This window comes from Manacus candei, unplaced genomic scaffold, assembly GCF_025592945.1.
Source record: "Manacus candei isolate 608988 ecotype Guabito, Panama unplaced genomic scaffold, ASM2559294v1 h1tg000083l, whole genome shotgun sequence".
In the NCBI taxonomy this organism is placed as follows: Eukaryota; Metazoa; Chordata; class Aves; order Passeriformes; family Pipridae; genus Manacus; species Manacus candei.
This window is the reverse complement of record NW_026138131.1, coordinates 1,821,630-1,844,223: the sequence shown is the minus strand read 5'-3', so window position 1 is coordinate 1,844,223 and position 22,594 is coordinate 1,821,630. Positions and strand designations below refer to the sequence as shown.

General features: G+C 40.3%; 2 protein-coding genes across 3 annotated transcripts in view; both read left to right on the top strand.

The window, feature by feature from the left end:
- The window catches only part of RPGR (retinitis pigmentosa GTPase regulator), a 50,099-nt gene extending 49,611 nt beyond the window's left edge, over window positions 1–488 (top strand). The window contains exon 15 of the transcript XR_007908355.1: window positions 399–488. The gene's annotated coding sequence lies outside the window, so the exon portion shown is untranslated. The remainder of the gene's footprint in view (window positions 1–398) is intronic.
- Window positions 489–14,564: 14,076 nt separating this feature from the next.
- SRPX (sushi repeat containing protein X-linked) overlaps window positions 14,565–22,594 on the top strand; it is a 49,592-nt gene continuing 41,562 nt past the window's right edge. Inside the window, exon 1 of one of the 2 annotated variants that reach the window (XM_051811688.1) lies at window positions 14,565–14,665. In XM_051811688.1, the coding sequence (XP_051667648.1) occupies window positions 14,596–14,665 (70 nt within the window). In that variant the 5' untranslated portion in view covers window positions 14,565–14,595. The remainder of the gene's footprint in view (window positions 14,666–22,594) is intronic. The other variant, XM_051811690.1, reaches the window with a different exon arrangement.

Below are 22,594 nucleotides of genomic sequence, written 5' to 3'. Positions count from 1 at the left end.
TTCTTGGGAAATAGGTTTTAAATTTTTTTTCAGTGTTGGAATTACTACTGCTTGTGTCAATTATGCATATTTCAAACATTTAAAAGAAATATTTTCTTTCCAAAAATAAGTTTGTTTTCATTACTTTTTCTCTAAGGAGACACATGTTGGCGAAACATAAAGATCAGTTGCATTCCTAATGGTCACTGGAGGTCTGTTTTTTAAAAATCTATTAAAATTAGCAAACCATGAGTGGAGTCTCCTGTCTTTGTCCTCATTCTATTTGCTTGGAACATTCTCTTTTGATTTTTCTTATTCTTAGTCAAATCCTAATAATTGATGAGTTGGTGTAGGATAAGGACCATGATATCACTGTGCACCCTGAGTTTCAAAATTATGTTTTGGCAATTTTGTCAAAGGAACAAAACTTATCTGGAGATGAAGAGATAGATGATGAGGAGGAGGAGGAAGAAGAAGAAACAGAAGAAGAAGAAAAAATAGAAGAACCAGAAGGAGAAGAGGAAACAGGAGAAGAATCTAGAGAAGGAACAGAGAAAGAAGAGGAAATAGCGGAAAAATATGCAAAAGAGAAATCTAGTAAAACACCTGAGGGAGAGAAAAGCAGTAATAGCACAATAGAAACTGGAGAGGTAAGAGCATTTAGTCTTATTAAGTTACTGTTCTCTGAAAGAATCTGGTTTTATAACCAGCATTAGTTTGAATATGTGTAGCTACCCTGTAAATGCAAAGTGATTGTTTGGGGTGATTTTGGTAGAGAGAGAAACACATGTAGGTGTTAATCATAAAACATCTTACTTTTTAACAAGTTTGAATGTAGAGATTTAATTGGTTTTGTCTCTCTATAGACAGAAGAGACTACTCAGAAAGAGACCATCATTCAGCAGGGTAAGAATACAATTCCTAAAGACAGATACAACATTTCAAAAAATAAAATTGTTCTAAGCAGTCCCATATTATAAAAAATACTGAATGGCACAGTTATTGTCAGTAATTGGTAAACCAGCTGTTGAGAGGCAATGAAATTTGAGACGCAAAAAAACCATTAATAATTGTTACTGATTTGAAAGAAATAAATACTTTTCCCAGTCATGTATTGGAGGAAGTCCACGAGAAGGACTTTCTCTTAGCAGGGCTGTATCTTACTTGCTAGGAGCAGTTCCAGTTGTGCAGTGCCAAAGCCATAGTAATTGTGTTATCTCACTTCAGCTGAGAAGCTTGTCAAAAGTCTTCTTCATCTTTGCCAACTTCCTCATCACGTTCGCAGACTATTTTAGGTGAAGTGTGATAATTACTGAACTCTGTTCAGAGATGCTGAGGATGCAAGTCTAGATGTTCCCTGTAGTTTTGATGACAGTTTTTGTGAATTATATATTCCTTTAGAAAAGCTGGGGAGCACAAAGTTGGGTGCCCCATATATGAAGGGCTTCTTTTGTTTTAGAAATTCTGGAATAATCTATAATTGTTCTTTTGAAATAGAATAACAAATGTGATATAAAAAAAAGCCTTTATTATAAAAAAGCCTTTATAAAGAAGAAGCTATGCCATTTATTTTCAATATTATAGTAGAAATAGCTTGTACAAAATGGATACTTAAATATTTTTCCATTATCTAGTGATCTGGAAGTTTTGATATTAAGTTCTAAATTTATATGATTTTTACAGGGAGCATAGGAAAATTTAAACACAGGAACATCAACTCAAATGGAAAGTTTTTCCATTCCCAGAATTGTTTCTATGGAATAAAATTCATGCTTAACTGTAACTCCTGCCCTAACAGCCAGCTTTCCCAAATTAGAATATACTTTCAAATCAGTGTGCAAGACTTTGTCATCTGTCAGCAAGAGCAAACTATGAGTGTTAAGTCAAAATATTTTATATAGTGTCACTATCATAAGTGTTCTGTTCTTGAGAATCAAGCATCTGAAGAGCATTATAAGAGAAATTAAAAAAATAAAAATAGTCTTGTCAGGCTGGGTGTCAAGTTGAACTGAATATTCTGATTGCTTTTTTTTTGAGATCCACATTTTTTGTGACTTTTACTTCAAAAATAATTTGAAGAACAATTTTTTGGGGTTGTTTTCTGTTTTTCTGTGATATTTTTATGATTTGCATGAGTCAGAGAGAAGTTTATATAAATGTTTATGTTATTTTAGAAGAAGAAAGCACCGACAATCATACTGTGAAAAATTCTTCAGAGAACAATGATGACCAAATAACTGGAGGAATTGTTGGGAGAAAAAAGGTAGGTGGCCTGGTTTTTCCTTCTAGTTTTGTGAGTGAGCAAGGTGGCAGTGGGCAGTTACCAATGTAAATACCTCAATTTACATGATCTGCACAAATAATTAAACTGCTGAGCAACTTGTTCCTCCTCTTTAAGATTTGATTTTATTTTGTGGTAATTGTCCAAATAATTACTCTCTTAGAATAAATCATAGTAGAAATGAGATAAAGCCCATTATCACCTGTTCATGTAAAAGACAGGTTGTTCATCACATCACATCACATCACATCACATCACATCATCACATCACATATTGGTGAGGTGAAAACTTAGGACTTGATTCATATGGGACATTATCTATTTTCCCTCATATTTCTCTCTTAAAGCAGCAGCTAAGCTAGTTTATCTTGCATCTATTTCCAACATACACTGATTTGGGGATCATATATATCTATATATGTATGTATAAGCATGTTGAGGAGTACCTGATATGGAATTTCTTACAGGTTTAGGATCCAGAGGCTTCTGCAGAAACTGGCTGCTGTGTTTCCTGTTGAATAAAGACCTTAAGCACCAGTTAACTCTGAGCACATGTGTAGTCTCACTGACACAAGCACTGTCATTAACGGGAGTACACACGTTTTTAAGGAAGCAAATTAAGCACTTACTGCTCTGGGGCTTTGGAGATCTAAACCTGTATTTTTTGGACCTTGCCTCAGATTCTTATTTGAAAGAAACCCGAATAATTGCACCATTTGCAGTATTTAGTACAAACTGTACAATGTATAATTTAACAAAATGCAATCATTTTAACTTCTCTGGTTCACATGTACTATTTTGACACATTTCAAATATTGCAAATGTTTTTCATTAACATTTTGAAGTAGTCATTTTGTTTTTAAGAGATTATTTATTTTACCAAGGAGAAATTTACAACCTCAGTTGACCTTGTCATACACAAAAGGGTTTGTGGTTTTTAATCTTGAATTTCAGAGCTAACTGTTTTGCACATATTATTTACCTGTTTTTTTACTTCAGTTTTCCCTGTTTAAGCGAAAGCCACTGACAGGCCAGAAGAATGTATGTAGCAGAAAGGAAGACAGATCTGAAAAGCCATTACAGACTGAAGAAAAAGAAAAGGAAGATTTACCTGGTGAAGACAGTAAGGATGAAAATCAGAATCATACATTGGAGAATTCCAGTGAAACTGTGACTAACCAGGACAGAAGGATGAAAGTTAATACATGTATGTTACTCTAACACTGTTATAATATGTGAGAATGTGACAGTCTTAAAGCACATAGTGCAATTTTTACTTGAAAACAGTTATGACTTGCAATGTTGGTGGCTGCTCTTTTTGATTGATTTGATTGCTGTAATTTTAAATAGGCAGATGATTTTCTTGATATTTATTGGTAATTTTAATTGTTTAAATTGATATACTTGTCAGCACCTTGCTGGAGTTCTGTGGCCTTACCTGTTGGTGTTCTAAAACAAAATGTGGGGGTTTTGTGTGAAAAGTTGAATACAGTCATTTTATGTTTTTTTTCTAAATAATTTTATTCTGCACCAGTCTACAGAGTACCACTTTCAGTATGATACTCTTGCAAAATTATATCTGATGTAAGATATTATTTGATTTAACAACTTAGTTAAGAATATTGGGGGTACTCAGTTACTTACAAACATGTTTTGACTTAGAAAAGTAGCAATAAAACTTTCAAGTTAAGGTGTAGGCCATTATGGAAGAAGTTACTTGAGTTCATGCCTAATTTCATGTATGGCAGCAGTCTCATAGGGAACAGTACCTAGGAGCAGTATGTAAGAAAGCATGTAAGTAACTATCCTGCCAAACTGGCACTTGGAGAAACCTTTTATTTCTGAGAGGTGCTGAACACCTTTACTCCTGCTGAGATCAGAATAAGCTGTTGGGCCTCTCTCCTCACAGGATCAGGCCCGGTGAAAACTGGACATCATCACTCTTGTTTCACTTGGATTCTAATCCTATATTCTTTGAACATCCATATCTAGTGAAGCTTTTCTTACAGGAAAATAATGTAACCAGAATTACTGTGGCATATATTGGTATGCCAGACAGATCATGGTGGATAAATATTCATGATTTTCTCAGGCAGCTTGGCTTTTCTTCAAATAGAGACTTTGCAGCAGGAGCAATGAATCTCATTATTGGTATGGAAGAGCAGAATGTTTGCTTTTTTAATTAGTGGAAGAGGCAGAAGTCACAAACTGACTATCTGATAACTGACATTCCCACTAAATGAAATTTGATTTCTGAATTTAGTCAGGTGAATAATAAATATAACCCTTAGAATCATAGATATATTAAAGATGGAAAAAACATCTATGATCATCGAGTCCCACAGATAACCCTGCACCACCATCTTCCCCACTACGTCATGTCCCTGAGTGCCCTATCTACATGCCCTTTGGATACTTCCAGAGATGGTGACTCCACCCCTTCCCTGGGCACTGTTCCAATGCTTGATAATCTCTTCAGTGAAGAAATTTTTCCTAATATCCAACCTGAACCTCCCCTGGCAGAACTTGAGGCCATTTCCTCTCATCCTGTCACTTGTTATGTGGGAGGAGAGACTGATGCCCACATCACTACACCCTCCTTTCAGGGACTTGTAGAGAGCAGTAAGGTTTCCCCTGAGCCTTCTTTTCTCCAGGATAAACACCCCCAACTCCCTCAGCTGCTTCTCCTTGGATTTATGCTCCAGTCCCTTCACCAACTCCGTTACCCTTCTCTGGAAACATTCCAGCATCTCAGTGCCTTTTCTGAAGTGGGAGGCCCAAAACTGAACCCAGTACTCAAGGTGTGACCCCACCAGTGCTGAGGACAGAGGGATAATCACTTCCCTACTCCTGCTGGCCACGCTCTTGCTGATACAGGCCAGGATACCATTGGTCTTCTTGGCCACCTGGGCACACTTCTGACTCATGTCCAGCTGCTGTAGGTCCTTGTCAGCTGGGCCACTTTCCAGCCACTCTGCCCCCAGCCCCCAGCACTGCATGGTTTCCTAAGCCCATGTTGGCTGGGCCTGATCCCCTGGCTGTCCCTGCACATGCCATGTGGTTGCACTCAAGATGATCTGCTCCATAGTCTTCCCTGGCACTGAGGTCAGGCTGACAGGCCTGTAGTTCTCCAGATTGCCCTTCTGACCCTTCTTGTAGATGGGCATCGCATTTTCCAACTTCCAGACTCCTGAGACCTCCTCTATTAGCCAGGGCTGATGATAAACAATGGAAAGTGTCTCAGTGAGCTCTTCCAACAGGTCCATCAGTACCTTTGGGTGGATCCCATCTGGCCCCATAGACTTCTGGACCCTTACTGTGATGAATGTGATACAGGGCCTCTGTTTGCCCCTTCCTAAAATATGCTTAGGTTTTTTAATGAATATAGACAAGCTCTAGCATAAATATAAAACAAAGAATTTTTTATAAGCTGAGCACTTTTCAGGGTACTTTACAAGGGAGAGATTGTCAGAGTTGCTTTAACTTTATATAGTATGGTCAGAAGTGCCCAGAGTTGTTTTTGTCCTAGAAGTTGATTCACGTGAACTCTTTGTCCTTGTAAGTATGGCAGGTACTCAGATTCTTTCAGAGAGCCTCCTCTATGCTACAGTAATCATCATATTAAAAACCTGGATCCTTGGATCATCCTTTGCCAGAGTTAATTAAGATCCTTTTGTTTCTGTTAGTTTTCTTCAGGATACTCCTGTGTTCTACAACGTACCTTACATGAGCTATTTTTTGTCTGCATTATATTTAAATAATTTTTTGTTTTCCTGAATGCACATGTGGTTTCTATTCTACTTGGATACTGTTGAGAATAGTAAAGTGGAAAAGGGGAAATGAAGTAAATGGTACCCTCATTAATTTAAATAAACATTAATTATTTTTTTAGCAGGATATCAGTCACAGAAATTGTTGCTGTAAGGACAATTTCTTTTTTTAAAGGTGAACTAATTTAGTGAGAAATATTACTTTAAATTGGGAATTATCCTTAAATCTAATTCTAAAGAGGTTTATGTAATGGACTGTAAACTGCTGTATGTCAAAGCAGTTTCAGGGACTTGTACATTTATCTTGTCCATACCCTTTGCTTAACAAGAAGCAGGAACAATTTAATCTGTTTTGATGTCTTTTTTTACATATCTTCCTTGTTAATAAAAAGATTAAACAAATAAAAGAAGTTGCATGTGTATTAATTTAGAGGGTATTTTCACAAGTTCACAAATGTGAGGGTGTTTTGTTACTGAAAGGTTTTCATAAACTGGCGAGTAGCAAAGAGGTCTAGAAACATTCACAGTACATTTTTCTCTGTCATTTTCTTACTTTCACAAGGGCAACTGTATCAACTTAAATTTTTATTTCTCGTTTTCAAAGTCCTATCATACAACTGAGATTGTACTTTGGAATTGTTGGTTTTCTAAATTTCATTATTGAACCTATCACTAGGTGGAGTTTGTGCTCTTCAAAGGTGTAACCCAACCTCTGGAGCCAGAAATTTTCCTTCTCCTGGCCCCTGAAATGCAGTTAAAGATACTCACTCTGTATCAAATTTTCTGTTTCAAAATTCTCAGAAAACTTTATGTTTTCTGGCATTGAAGTACTCTGGTAGTTTATATCTATAAAGTGTATTTTTAGAGTTTTAGACTGTGTATTTGAAAAACTATAAAGATAGAAAAGTATAATTACTCATTTATTTCTCAATATATACACAGATGGACAGTGGTCAAATTATGATACATAAATATACATCTATATGCACTCATACATATATGTGTGTATTTATATACAAAGACACACGTATATATAGACATATGTATGTATGTGTATATGAATATGGATGATCAAACATGTACCTGACCTCCTGAAATTTTCATTTAATCCAAATATTTGCGTCTGTATGTTTAGTGATTTCCAGAGGCACGGGATTCATTTATTCACCTACTGTTCCTACGCAGGTTTGTGGTGATTCAAGTAGAAAAGGAGGGAACATGCTGTTTAGACAGTGTTTTATATGCCCAAAGTTAATAATCATCATTATCATCATCACTGAATCACAGGATCATAGAATATTAAAGATCATCTACTCCCAACTCCTACTGCCATGGGCAGGGACACCTCCCACTACACCAGGTTGCTCAAGGCCTCATCCAACCTGGATTTGAACCAAAAAACCCCCTCAAAACCACAAACAACAACAAAAAACCCCAAATAAACAAACAAAACTAAAATCACTTTGTTTACTTTTATTTAATAATAATAAACAATGTTGTGCAACTTTTTCCCTTTTTCTTCCAGGAAATACTTGTATAATATGCAAAATACAACTAGTCTTTGTCCCTGGGGAATACTTTAAGTCATACTGTCAACATTAGGGTAGTTGAAGTAAATTGAATTAATATCTTAATGGTAAACTGCTGTAAATCCTGATAATCATGCACACACACAAGCTAATCTTACATGACTGTTGATAGACTAAGTATGGGCTTGCTTAAAACACACTCATGAATAAGACATGAACTTGTTCAGCTCTTGGCAACTGGTTTTGACATCTACCATTTTTGACATCTAGTTAATATATCAGCAGTGCTTTCTTGCACAAGAAGCCCATTCTGTACTCAATTTCTGTTGAAATTGCTGGCCCAGAAAAGGGGTGATTCTCAGAGCAACACAATCACACTACCACTAACAATACTGCTGTCCCTACTCTCTACTTCTAATGCCCCAGGTGAAGGACTAACACTCCACTCAAATTTATGGGCTCTACCTAGCAGCATGGCTGCTTAATAACACAGGAAAATAAATGTTTAAAAAATACCCACGTTAACGTAGAAAGGAAATGTATTTGAGTTAGATATTAAAATCCAATACTGAGCATATTTTAAAGACCCAAGTGTTGTATAGGAAAATTATAACCATTTACTGCATGCTTGAACTATTTTATCTCTTTAAAATATAAATAAACTAACTATTAAATTCTCTCTGAACGCTTTTAAGGGCTTATTTCTTACACTACTCACTATTAACAGGGCTTTACAGCATTTTCACCCCCTGTTATGCCTAAATTAATTTGAGAACCTAAATAGTGTTCTGGTTAAGAGTGATGAGACCCCTATCAGTGGTGAGAAGTGAAGATATGAATGCTTTGGTAGTAGGTCTGCTTTGCTCAGTATCTCATACTGATGAGCTCTCAAACTTCACACCTATTTGCCTTCCAAGACTGTGTTGGAATTACATTTTAATCATGCTATATAATTATCAGTCTCTTTTTCAGGACCAGATAATAATGACTCAACAAAGGCATTGCAAAATCTAAATCTGGCTAAACTGTAGTCCTTGTATTTGTACACAAAGAAGTCTTTTATTTTCAAGACCATTCTCATTTGATGGTGAAATTGTTTAGATACAGCTGTTTCCAATCACACTCATCAAAAGCTGAAGAGATATTAAGAGTTAGAATTTTAAGGGATGTTAACAGTTTAAAAAAGTAATAATACAGAGGGGTTTTTTTCAATATATGTACTAAACAGGAAGCCATATATCTTGTGTTTGATCACATACTGATGCCTCCGTCAGTGTCTAACTGAGAATGCAATATTGTCTTCCCCCCAAAAAATTCTGGTTTTCTGCCAACCTAAGACGCAGTGAGTAGGACACCTGGACCCCACCAGATGGAATATAAAGGCAACTGGTGTTCTCTAAGACTTGCTACATATATATATATATATATATATAACATATATACATACCATGTATGTGCTCTCTGTGTACCTGATCTACCCCTTCATGTTGAAATTTTCCACAACAAGGTTTTTGGTAGGGTAGAAATTCAGGGAAAGTTAGTATTGCCATTTCCTTTATTCCTGGAAGGAAAGGTGAGGCCACCATTAACTAGGAAGACCCAAGGAGATTTCTACAGATCACTGATACAGGGAGGAGTAAGTGCTCAGGGATAGAACACGGAGCCAGAGTGTGCTGCCCTGAAGAACATTTCATTTCCCTAAAATGCGTTATTTCTACAGTCAGGGCAGTATCTTTTTTTTGTATTTTTTGACAAGGAGTGTGCCATTAAGGTTTAGGTGTGACCTAAGAAAGAAAATTATTAGGAGATAACTTAAGATTATCATTTCACACAAGAAACTATGGGATCATCATGTCTGCTATTTAAGATCACAGAACAAGAATTTCCATCAGTGTACATCTGCCTGATGATTTTAGCCAGTGATACCTTCTTGTAGGCTGGTCTCTTTAAGTGTTTCTTTTCTGTTTTTCATCTTGGGAACCCAGGTTCTTATTAGAAAACATGAATATATCACTTAAAAATGCAAAATGAGCAGTGTCTTTGACAAGCATGGTTCGTGCAGTGAAGATGCCTTTTGAAAACTGCACTGAGTGAAGCATCTGCTTTGCCTGAAGGGATGATCATGGGCTGGCACTGGGGATTCACAGTCACATGCTGACAGCAGCAGCATGGTAAGAGTGAGGAATTTTGTCCATCATTCCCCAGACAGTACCCTATGTGACACACATCCACCTGCCTCTGTCTGACCATGTCTTCCTCTGAAAATTTTTTGCCGTTTTTCCTGTTGATGCCTCCTGTTCCTCACCAGAGCAGTGCCTATGGAAAGGCTGCTCTTCCTGCCCGTTTTCTTCACAGGCCAGTCCCAGTCTTTGCTTCCATTTCAGTCTCCCTCTCCTGGACTCTTTGTCAGAGCATCTGAAATGTCCCAAAGTGCTCTCCTCCAGCCTGCAAGCACCCAGAATGGCCCCTGGGTGGGATGTTAAAAGGGACAAGTGTCCTAGCAAAGCTCATATGCTGACATCCAGAGGCTGAAATCCAGAGGGAAAAATTTGGCCCTAGGAGCTGGCAGTTGCAAGCAGTTGGAAAGAAAGTCTAATAACAAAAAACACTGAGCAACGAATGAGTGTTTTTAAGTGTTGCTGCCACTAAACATCACGAGAAAGTAATAAATAAACTCCAAGTATTCTAGGAATGGTGCAGAAGAAATGCATTATTATGATTATTATTTTATTTTGAGACCGTCCCTATTTCTGCAGATATTTACTTAAGTAACTCTAAGTATCAGAGCATTCAGTCAGGCTGTTCATGGGTCTAAAACACCATGTGGTGTGGTTTGCATCGGGCCCCCATTTGTCGTGCTCTTATGACTAATTAGATCTTAGCTGGGGCTTCCAAAACTTAATTGCACACAGCTGGGTTGTTGAGGTATTGTTTTTGTTTCCTTACCATTCTTTTACTATTTGGAGGAAAAAATATTAGATTGTTTAGCTTTATTAAAATTTGTATTTTAGTTAATTTCTCTTCTCCATCAAAAGTTGTATTTTTATTATCACTGTTATTTTATTATCATTATTAACAACTGCAGTTGTTACAGCTATTTTGGTACAGAATAATAAAATTATACCTCTGAACTGGTATTAAAAAAAGCAGGAAAGAAAAATTATTTCTTAAATTAACAGTTTGACATAAGACGAATATATCTTTAAGTCTCCAAGAGCACTTAAGTTTGCTTTATTTCTTATTTTTTTATTCAACCAAGACATTTTCACACATTTTTATCCTGTACTGTTGTTTGATTTCAGTTTTGGAAGTGTTTGTTTGTCTCAGAACAATTAAAACATGAATTTTCTGTGAAAATCAGACTGAATAATTCTTGTGTAATGCCAGGAGTGCCAGGAGCTCCAAAAAACCACAAGCTTAAATATTTGGAATTTTTTCTATGAAAGTTAAAAGCTGAACGGTGAGGACAGAAAAAGGACTATGCTTTCAAATTCAATATACGCAACATTTGTTTAATCCATTCCTAGTTCCACATGCTTTCTGCTATTAAATGGTGCCTTAAGGAAGCTACTTTATAAAAATCTAATTTGTATGGCAAATTAAAATTTTTTTAAAGTTGGCTTGAATTTGTCCTTCAAGCCCCAGTCTTTTGGGTGAATTTACATAGCTGTCATTCTGACAAAGATGTAGAATAAGGGTTACATTGCACAGGGAAACTCCAGAGCTGATTTGAATCTAGATGAATGCCCACCTCAGTACTGGCCTTTTTTCAAGGCTGATTTCAGGCAGTCCATGAAGGATGCATTCACACGGAGAGTTATGCTTGCACTTGCATGTAAATTTGAGCTGTAGCTTGCAGACTGTGTAAGCTCTTAAGTCTCTTGCTTTTCTCAGGGCAGTTAGAACACTCCAGGAGTTGGATACTAGTGGAAAACCAGAATCCCAGGCGAGCTCTCACACAGTGCACACAGTAAGCTTTGCAGAAACCCACGCAGTCAGCAGCCAAGACATAGTAAATCCCAGTGTGCAAACACCTGTTGTTAAGCTGTCTGAACGGATGGAATTGCACATAAGCATCGAGACCAACACAAAAGGAGTTTAAAATCTCGTTGATTCCAGTGGATCAAATAGGATTAATGCCTGTACTGACCTGGACACCACACCTGCAGTGCACCGATCTCACCTACTACTGACGGCTTGGCTTCTCACGCTGAGGAGATAAGCAGACAAGGGGGATTTGTCACCACCACCAAATTTCTGTACTGTGGCAATGCAGTCTGAAATGGCTCAAAAAGGCTACAGGAGAGAGTCTGTGACCTGTGGGCTGGGTGGTACTGGGACAGCTGACGGAGAAGCTGCAGCCACACTAACACTTCTGCTGGCAGTGGCTTCTGTACAACGCTATCACACTAGTACAGACATTATACTCCCAGAGCTATCTAAATGAAGGCCAGTGTTTTGGAAATGGGCAGCTACAAGGAAAGTGCACAAAGAGAAAGCTTCAAGTACCTCCGTTGTTCCAGCACATTGAAATGCTGAACTCTTACCAAAGCCTTGCAGCATGGATGAATTAGAGAGATTATCACTATTTATTACAGATTTCTAACATTTTGCTTTATCTTGTCTATGATATCAATGCCAATAGCAAAAAAGCACTTATTTTCCTGATGTTCTACTTTAAACAGTCTTTTTAATCTCCTTTCACATGGAAATCTAACCATTCCTTAGGCTGTTAAACTGCAATGGCTCTGATGATACAGACTTTGATTTTGTTTGTTTGTTTGTTTGTTTTAATAAACAAGGAGTTCATAGCAGAATATCGAAGCCCAGCATACTCAGACTGCATCTACACAGGGCAGGGCAGGTTGGAGAAGAGTTGGTGCTGAGGCCCCAGTGCCCAGCCATATTCATCAGGTATTTTACTCAAAAGGAGCTGTAGCCTGGCCCCCTGGGTACAGAGGAGGTGCACTCATTCCTGTGCACATTTCAGCCTCAGGCACCAAATGTAGCTTTTTCAAGTGGGGAGGTATTCAGGGGCACTCCTGATCCTAACAAAAACTCAGATGAGAAGAAAACACTTCAGAGAAAAAACTCCCAAACAGAGCACAGATAATTTTTGTTTTAATTGCCAACCAAATCCTTTCTTTCCTAAGCCACTTTGGTATAACCAGGCTCAAAGTGTGGCAAAACAGGCACCTCTTCTTCTGTTTCCAGACTAACATTTCCCCTTGAGATGACTCTCCTCCCTCTGCAATTCAGTGCCTCTTATTTTTAAAGAAATACTACTTTCCTGACTAGCGGTTATTTCCCCTTTTGTCTGTGCTCTGCTGCAAACAGTAGTGTACAGTGGGTCCCTAGGAAATCCCTGGGCTCTCTCCCCTGTATTGCCCCAGCACACAAACTCTTTACAGGCAGGACACTGGCTGGGGCCAGGGCTTTCCCACACTCTTCAGTTTAGAGCACACGTTAGGTACTCATGGTGGGAAGTGTAAAAAGAAACAAGAAATAAGTCTACCTGTAGGCAAGATGCAGGGTTGACAGATCTCAAACTTAAATTGAAATGGTTGGAACATATGATGCTCTGCCTAAAGCCTTCACTTCCATAGGCTTGGAGTGACTGGGGAATTCTCTTTCATTTGACAGGCAGAAAAAAAAGCCTCTGGTCTTTGTGGTTATGGAACTAAGCCTGAAAATGTGACTGCGCAACACTCTGGCAGCTCAAAAAGTTAATGGGAAATGTGATGACTCCAAAGTTTTTTTCTTACTCTCATGACTGAGGATTTTTTTGAACATTTGAGGCCATCTGGCCCTCTGCAAAATGCTGAGCAACCATATCAGTTCATCTTGAAAAGCACAGTCTCTTTCCTTGCACTGCTGCCTGCAAGATTCCAGGCCTGTGCAGGCAGACACTGCCACTGGGATGGGATGGAATGGAATGGGATGGGATGTAGGCCGTGTTCCCAGAGGTCCCACCTTGCCAGTTAAGGGACTGGAGCAAGCATGAGGGGCTCATCCTCCCCATACTCTTCTCACTCACGGGCAGCATCAGGCAGCGAGGGCTGCCTACCTCACTGCCTTGGAGAGAAGGATGGAAAGACATCTGTGACAGACACACTGTCCCAGCCCATCAGTGCTCTGGTTAAGGTCAGCCTGGCACAGCAAGTCTGGGCTTATGGCACCAGGTGGGGACCCAAAACCTGGGCTACATCAAAAACAGTGCAACCAGCAGGTCGAGGCAGGTGATTCTGCCCCTCTGCTCTGGTGAGACCCCACCTCAATAACTGGGGTCCCCAACACAGGAAGGCCATTTTGTGTTGCAGCTAGTCCAGAAGAGGCCACTAAGCTGATCAGAGGGATGGAGGAAAGGCTGCAAGATTTGGGATTGTTCAGCCTGGAAAAGAGAAGGCTTTTCGGTGACCTAACTGCAGCCTTCCAGTACCCGAAAGGAACTTACAGGAAAGATAGGGTAGGACTATTTACAGGAGGATGTAATGACAAGAGGGAATGGGTTCAAACTGAGAGTAAGTTTAGATTAGGTATTAGGAAAAAATTCTTTACTGTAAGTGTGCTGAGGTGCTGAAACAGGTGGACCAGAAAAGCTGTGGATGCTCCATCCCTGGAAGTGTTCAAGGCCAGGCTGAATGACGCCCTGTGCAACCTGGTGTATTTGAAGGTGTCCCTGCCCGCGGCAGGAGGGTTGGAACAAGATGATCTTCAAGGTCCCCTTCCAACGCAAACCATTCTATGATTTTATGACCTCTTGTGGGTCCAGGGCACCACCGGACGATTCCCGGAGGCCACGTCGGAGGGGAGAGAGCCGGAGGAGCCACTCGGAGGGCAACGCGAGGCTCGACTGCCTTCCCTCTCGCTGCCGCCGCCGGTCCCGGAGAGCGGAGGCGGAGCAGGGGAGGAGGACGAAGGAGGAGGAGTTTTCGGCGGCGCCCGGGAGCCGCTCGGAGAATGTCTCCGTCCCACTCCTCCTCCTCCTGCCCCTTTGCCGCGCAGCCCTGGGCCGGGAAGAGCCGCCGTTCGGAGCATGGGGAGCTGCTGGCTGCGCCTCGCCGCGCTGCTCGCCCTGGGCGCCCGGCCCAGCCTGGAGTACCAGGGTAGGGAAGGGGATGAAGGGGGCGGCGGGTCCGGGAGCCCCCGGGGGCGCGGGGAGCGGAGCCGTGTCCTCCGGTGGGGGCAGCGGCAGCTCCGCGGTGTCCCCGGCAGCCCGAGGGGCCGGGGAGCCCTCGCTGCTCGCTCGCTCCCCGCCCGGAGCGCTTTGTCTCGCCCTCCGGCTCGTCCTGCCCTCGGCTCGTCCCGGGACGGCCGCCAGCTCGGGCGAACCCGCATCCTCGGCGTGGAGCCCCGGGTTATTGGGCGCGATTAAAACTCTCACCCGTGTAGGGTTTAAACACGAGGGGTGAGGGCTGGTGGCAGCCCGGCTCGCTTTCACACGGGGCATCACATCTGCATCTCTGTGCCACCACCTTGGCACGCTTAGAGAGGAGAAGACACCCGCTCAACGCTGCTGAAGTAGAATAGAGGATCTATATTGTCCTTAATTGTAAAGGGAGGGTGAATATACGCCCAGTGGGCCAGCCCTGCCTCTGGGACATTGGCACTTAGAAGCCTTTCACCAGTTTTTGGAGCTCGCGTGAGACTGCACATGCAGTGATCTCAGTTTTCAGTGTGAAAAATGAACAGGCGAATCTACCTGGTTTCTTAGGCATTTAGTAATTAAAAAAAAAAGTATGCCAGTGCTATTCCACTTCTGTTTACACTTCCTTTACCAAATTTGAAATGAGCTCAAATTTCGGCCTGTTTCCATGCAAAAGGAAGTGGGTCTGCAGGGCTGACTGTTTTAAAGCAGTTGCACCTTGTCAGATTAAACATTTCTTGATTTGGCAGATACGGCAAGCAAAGCCAGTGTAAACTGACATGTGTGGTGGTTTAACAGGTGTAGTCAATGAGAATTTGTGGTCAGAACAGAGCCTTCAGCGTAAGTGGATATTGCTTCAAATAGAGGTGCATTAGTGTGGGTTGAATGAGAAGAGAGGAAGTGAACAGGTGAGAAAGGTTTCTAAGGCATCTCACAGCTGTGTGTGCGGAGAACCTCTGTGTGTTGGCAATACCAGGTTTCATATCCTGGAGCTATTCCTACTTGAAACATAGTTCTGCCCATGGAGAGGCGTAAAATGGCATAATGGTGGTATTTGTGAGTTGAGGTTAGCTTTCCTTATTTTTGTTGGAATTCTCCAAGTGGCTCTTTTCCAACCTGAAAGATGTTGGAACACATGTGTATCCTCTTTCTTTACAAAACACTAAGATATTGGACACATCAGTTGCAGAATCAACAAAGACAACAGAAGTTTCTGTCCTGGCATTTCTCTGAGGACCATTGTACTGCCAAACTCTATTTTCTTAAGAAGAGTGAATGCATTACTCTGCAGTTCATGTGAATGTTAGTCTTCAATTAGTTTACAGAGGATGCTAATATCCTGTCCTCTTTTTCCCCTAAAAGCCCAAAAGTAACCTCTCCAATCTAGAACATTTAATTTTTACATGTAATCTCCAAGTTGGCTGCACAAAAGCCTGCTTGTTTTGACTTTCACTCATTTGAAAGTCCAATTTTCCCCTTATGCTCAGTGTCAAAGACTCCAAAGAGCTTAAATCATCATCAGCTGTAATTGTAAACCCTAATAAAAAGTTAATGTTTCATGTCCCATTTCTTTTGTTTGTTTTTAATAGAGAAAATGTGATACTCTTTCAGATCTTTATTCTCAACATGAAATCTAGTGAAACTGTAAATAGATATTTTTTTAATGGCACTGTGTTGGTATGTAACTGTGCAAATTAGATACAGGATGCCATTAAGTAAACTAAAATAGACTTCTTCAAAAACTCTCTGCAGTATATATGTGGTCCTCTTGATTACCCATGCACAAGCTTATTGAACTGTTACCAAGATGTTGACAATTGACTACTTAGCAGACAAAACCAAACAAAATGTTCGGTTTTCATACAAAATGTTTATATTCAATAGTAGATTGTTTTCTAAACATCGGAAATAATTCAATCAGCTCTTGAATTCATAACTTGGTAACACTGAAATTTTTGCTGTAGAACACTTGTGCCCCACAACCCAAAAACTGTGTTGAACACCCCATTAAATAGAAATAATTTCCATGCCCTAAGAGTTTTGCTATTTAATGGCAGGCAGTAAAAATAAAGCCAGTATTCTACCTGCGAAAATGTAATTGAATGAAGTATCTCCTTGGCATAAGGAAGGCAACTGAAAAGCATTCAAATTCTTAAAATACTTAAAAGCATTTGAAGCAGCAGCTCTTTTACCTGTAACTATATTTTCAGAGTTTGAAAGGATGCCTGTGGTATTCTTACATTGGTACACTCAAAGTTAATGATGCACTGACAAAATCGCTGATGGCATCGCTCAGACAACAGTCTGTTTTCTGTTCAAGAGCATTTTGGAGATGCATCTTTTGAGTAGTTAAAACAAAGTTAAAACCTTTTTTCCCTAAGGAGTGAAGAGGGAGATAAAATCATTGAGCATGTCAACAAATTTTCTCATCAGGTTCTTCTTCTCTTCCCCCAGCTTCTCCCTTCTCTTCTTTTTTTATGCATTTCTGAGATGTGAGAACCAGTGTAAATCCTTCCCCTGTTGGGCAGGACAGAGTGCTGCTGACCATCTAGTAGCATTATGTACAAATGTACATGTGGAGATCACTTGTTCGGTATTTTGGGTATGTGGAGACAAAATCAAATGGCACTGTACAATGTAAGACTGTTGTACTTTTGTCTTTACACTTTTAGTAGACATATGAAAAAAAAAGCTAATCTAGGACAAAATTAATGGGAACTGTGCATTAGAACAGGGTATTGGCATCAAGGGACCATGAATTTTGAGAGAGATGCCATTAAAATCCCTTGAAGACCATGTAATAATATAGAACTATTTTTAAAATCTGTATGAGATTTAATTCAATGAAAGCAATATACATGTGTAGCATGCTTGTGACATATGTATATATATGGATTAAATACGAGTGGATGGAAATCTTTTTGTGGAAAGGGTAGCTCTTTTCAAAGTTGCATTGTAGAGCAAGGGGGCACCTGTGGGTGAGACTGAGTAATTCAACCATTCAGAGAGAGGCAGCCCTTGCCCAAGAGAATTTATGATCTAAATAGACAAAGGATAGGAGGACAAAACTAAAGGAAGAAAGTCTTTAAGACTGCTTAAAGGCTTTAATAAATCTGGCATCACAATAATTTAATTCCTACTCATAGGTCCTGTCCATCAGACCAAGCTGCACGTGGTCAAGAAACCGTTTCCAGGCCCCTGAGCAGCTGGTGCTCTGCATTGTCAAGGGTGGGGCCTGTTGTGTCAGCTGAGAGCTCTTTTGTTGTGTTTTTCTTTTAAATACAGTTTGGTGACTGCCTATCCTATTAATCCTAGGTGACAATTTTTGTAGAAGTATGTCCAGGATCCACCTGTGTGCTTAGTTCTGTGTGTGCTGGTCCCCTGGAACTGTGGGCACTGCTTGCAAGCCTGTGGTGGGCACAGACCTGGGTGTGTTGTGTGCTGGCCAAGCACAGAACAGAACAGAAAGGCTGTGGCTGCCCTTGCTTCATTTGGAGTCCAAGTACAGGACAAAAACTATCACATGAATATTCTGGTGAAAGATGTTCCTGCCCACAGAGGGGGGTGTGGAACCAGGTGTTCTTTAAGGTCCCTTCCCTGCAGGCCATTCTAAGGTTCTGAGACACCCTGAATGCAAGCAGATAAGTATATTCTAAGGCACAGCTTTATCCACAGTTCTGCTTTCGATGGGCTAGCTCTGTCTAAACAAACTCCAGTTAGCTGGATAGTTGCATATGAATAAGATTTAAAGCAGCAGAGAAGCCTAATAGAAATTACATTCTCATGTGACCTCAAACACAACAGATACATCATATTTATATCAGTCATTATTGTTAACTCATCTCCTGATGCTGCTTTCGTATATTCTCATGCGAAGTGGGCTGTTTTCATGAGCTGTAATAATTCCCTCATGAAAACTCCTTGTGGCTTTTTAAGTATCATCAAAGCACTACATTTCTTTCTGAGTGGTTCCTGTGTAATCAGGTCACTGCATCCTCCATGCTGGGCCTGCTCAGCCTGCTCCCTCTTCAGCAGCACCTGGGGGCTTCAGTGCAACAGAAATCTCCAGGGTGAGACCACATAAACAAGGAGTGAAATTTAGAAAATTTTCTGAGAGATGCTTTCGATGAGTTGTTGAATTGTCCTTTCTCTCAGAGTGAAACACAACTTGACAGAAAGCACAGGCAAGCTAACTAAATATAATGGCTTGGGTAGGTAACTCTAGGCAAGCATTGGAGGTGGTACAGGAGGTACAATAGAACAATCAATGGCAATTATTCTTCATGCCTGCAAGCTAGTGTACCACTTATATTCTTGGTCCACTGCAGTAGAAAATGCTAGCAGGCATGATACAGGCTTCCCAAACATCTATGGTGTAAAAACGTGTTTATAAAGATTGTAGTTGACATTACCATCAGTACAATTGAGGTCTGTGAAAAGTATGAATGAGCTTATAATTTGAATTATCCAAAACATTGATTCTAAGCATAATTTGGAAATGTTGATGTTGTTGTGCATTTTACTTTAGTGTCCTTGTCTCTCTGACAGTTGAAAATGAACACTACCGAAATATGTTTTTATTCTCTCACTGTAGAGTTACAAATGGAATGGGTACTGCTTGGTCAAATTTGTGGCTGATGAAGGTGTAGGGAATAAGATCTGGCAGGCTGTTGTGTCAGCATTCAGTTGAATAAGCCACTGGTTTGAAAATTCACTCTCCTTATGTATTTGGTATGAAGCCTTAGGCAAGTTGATCAGACTTTTTTTACTCTTTTTTGCTTTTCCCCAATGGAGATGCCTGTTTAAAAGTCTGCTACCTAAATCCTGCTGTCTGCTGATTTACAGGAAGAATAGAATTTGGAGATGGGCATAGACTTCAGCCCACAGTGTCAGATTTCTTGATGCAATGTTGATAAACCATAAGTGACTGAAGGTGGGAGGAGCACCAGGTTCATGGACGTGTTATGTAAAGACACAAATGATGAGTCATGTGTGAAAATACGCTGTGTGTAAAAGTGTACTTAAATTTTAGGTATTAATGCAATAATCTTGTCTCTTGAGCCCTGTACATGTGTCATACATGAGATTGGTTAGAGTAAGGGTCCCAAGAGTATCTTTGTTGGGAGAAATTGTTTCCAAGGGACAGATCCCCAGCCCAGCACTGTGATGGAGTGGAAAGCAATGAACAGGCAAACACCAACACATGTATCCCTCCCTACCTGCACCCCCATCACACTGCTATTGTTTTGTACAAAAAGCGTATCAGTAGCCTAATACTTCATGAAATTCTAATATATAGTGTGTTTTAATACATACAGACTGCGATTTAATATTGTCAATCTTTGTTTCATGGTCCTTCTGTGAAAATTCTGAAAGTACAAATGTTTTTTCCTCTAAGTGAGGTGACAAATTACATGTTCCTCTAAATACCTGACTAATTTTTTCTTCTGAAATGGCTGTATTTTGGTTGTTTTGGTTTTTTTTTTTTCCCTTTTAACTGATGTTCCAAGTTATATGTTGAGAATCACTGTATTTGTGTATCATCCATTTCACAAGGCATTGACTTAAATTTTTTTAACACAGTAAATGAACATCTCGCCATACAGGGTGTGTCTGGCTCATCAGCACTTCTCTGCCACTGTTTCTAACTATTGATTGTATTTAAAAGGCACTTTATAAGGTTGTTCAAACTGAAAATTTGCTGCACTACCTTGAAAGTGGCTCCAAATTATAGGTTTTAACTTTAACTATTCTGATCTTTCCTGTAACTTGAAATAGCCACTTAGGAGCTCTGCCAGAGTTTGAAACCACTTTGACTTGTCATTTGGCATATCTTCACATGAAAAGAGAAAGGATTTTTGTACTTCTTGAGAGACCCATGGAAATAAATTAATTTCCCCAAGTTAACATGTATTGAAAGTTCAGCTTTGCCAATATTTTCCTTTGATTTGCCTGAACAATCCTGATGAGATTTTGTTGTGCTTGAGGAAATAAATGGTGTCTCTGCCAAGCACATAATGCACAGAAATGTGGAAGGAGTAGCTACATGGAGAGTAAAGCTCTGACAAATGCAGCATCAGAATGATAAGAAATCCTTCCCCCACCACCACCATTACCTCTAACTAGTGTTTCTTGGCAGCTGCAGGGATTTTCCCTGGGAGAGTTGTCTAAATCTCAACCCCCTCTTCATTCCTCTGAAGATGGAGGTAGAATGCATTTAGCATGGGAGTACATTTAGAGCTTGCAAAAACAAGTCTGTCAAAATGCCTTGGTGCTGGACTATTGTTAAAACGAAACTTTTCTGCTGAAAGGCTTATTTGGGGAGAAAGTGTTGCTCGTGGGTATTTGCTTGCTTCCTAAACAGAAGTTACTGGACAGGCTGTGCTGTGGTTCCCTGGTTTGGCTGGCTGGCCCTCATCACCAACTCCTGATTTTATTTTTGCGCTTTCTCCTCCTGCACTTAGCAGACACTACCTTGCAAAAGCAGCTACTTTGTGTTCCTTTATAGCCTTCTAAACAGTATCTCTTACTTTGGTTACTTTTGGGCATTGTGCATTCCCTCCAGGAAACGTTATTCAACTCTGGCCTGTTGCCGATCTGGGTGGGTCCCTTATTCTCCCCATGGTTCTCCTGGGCTTCCTCCTGCCCATCCCTGCTGCCTAACTCCTGGTGTACAAGATCTTGGTCAGGATCCCTCACCTCAGTCCCTGCTCAGGTGTTTACATGGCAGGGTCCAGGTCCAGACCCTGGCCAGGGCTCCAGGGCATGTCTGCAGTGCAGGAGAGATTTCCAAAGCCAAAATTTTTTTGGCTTTCTCCCAAACCTACATTTATTCCTGTTTTGTGTTGCTGGAAATGTCCCCTCTTCTCTCACCTGGGAGGCAATTTTCAACTCTTTGCTACTCCCCTGCTTGTGTATTTTAACTTCTTACTTTGAGGTGGGCAGCCCAGCTTTCTTGCCTTCCCCTGCATGAGCACCCCTGGCTCCCTGGAAGTGAGTAATGTGGTTGTTTCATGTGGGGTCTCACAGCACATTGCTCAAAGCCTCTGGGGAGAGATAAACCTGATGTGACTCACATAAATTTTTCTAGGATTTTTTCCTATGCCTTCTTGTTCTACTTAATGTGAAATGGGACTCATTTTGTTGCTCTGGATGGTACTGTCTCAGCTGGCCTTCTGTGGGTCTTTACTGCCCTGATTTTGGCTGTTGAATGTTGGCTCAGTGGTTGGGAAGAGCTACCATCTCCTCCCAGCAGTGTGCAAGGCAAATTATAGGGCTGGGAGAGGGAAACACCTCCAGCCATGTCAGAGCACGAAGCTTCTGCCAGACCGTGCAGCTCAAGCTGGGGGCAGATGGTCATTTTTGGCAAAGGCTTTGCCATTTAAACATACAGAGTCTGTATAATTTCATACTTTTTGCTTGCTCTATGAAAATGTGTCTTCAGCTGAGGACAGATGACACCAGTGGGGTTCTGGTTATCTGCTCTGAGAGACCAAGTTTTGCTGCCTGATGCAGAGACATGCAAAAGAAAGGAGAATGCTTAAAATTAGGCATGTTCTGGGTGGTTGTTGTGGGACACTAGCAAGTCATTATGAGCTATTTTGAAGGGGGAGAAAAAAATCCCCACAGCCTAAACATGCAGATGCGTATTATAAAGATTCTTGATTGCATTCATTTGTTTGAAACTGGTAAGTAAATATCTCCATATATATATATATATGTCTTTGATTTGTATAGTGCATGATTTGTGATGTGCAGTTGTGTCCTTCAGGGAGACACAGAAGAAACTTCTGCAGTAAAATACATAAATTGCAGTAAAATACATAACATTAAATTTTATGTTACTGCTATCATTTGCTCCAGTTCTCACAGTGGATAAAAAATATGC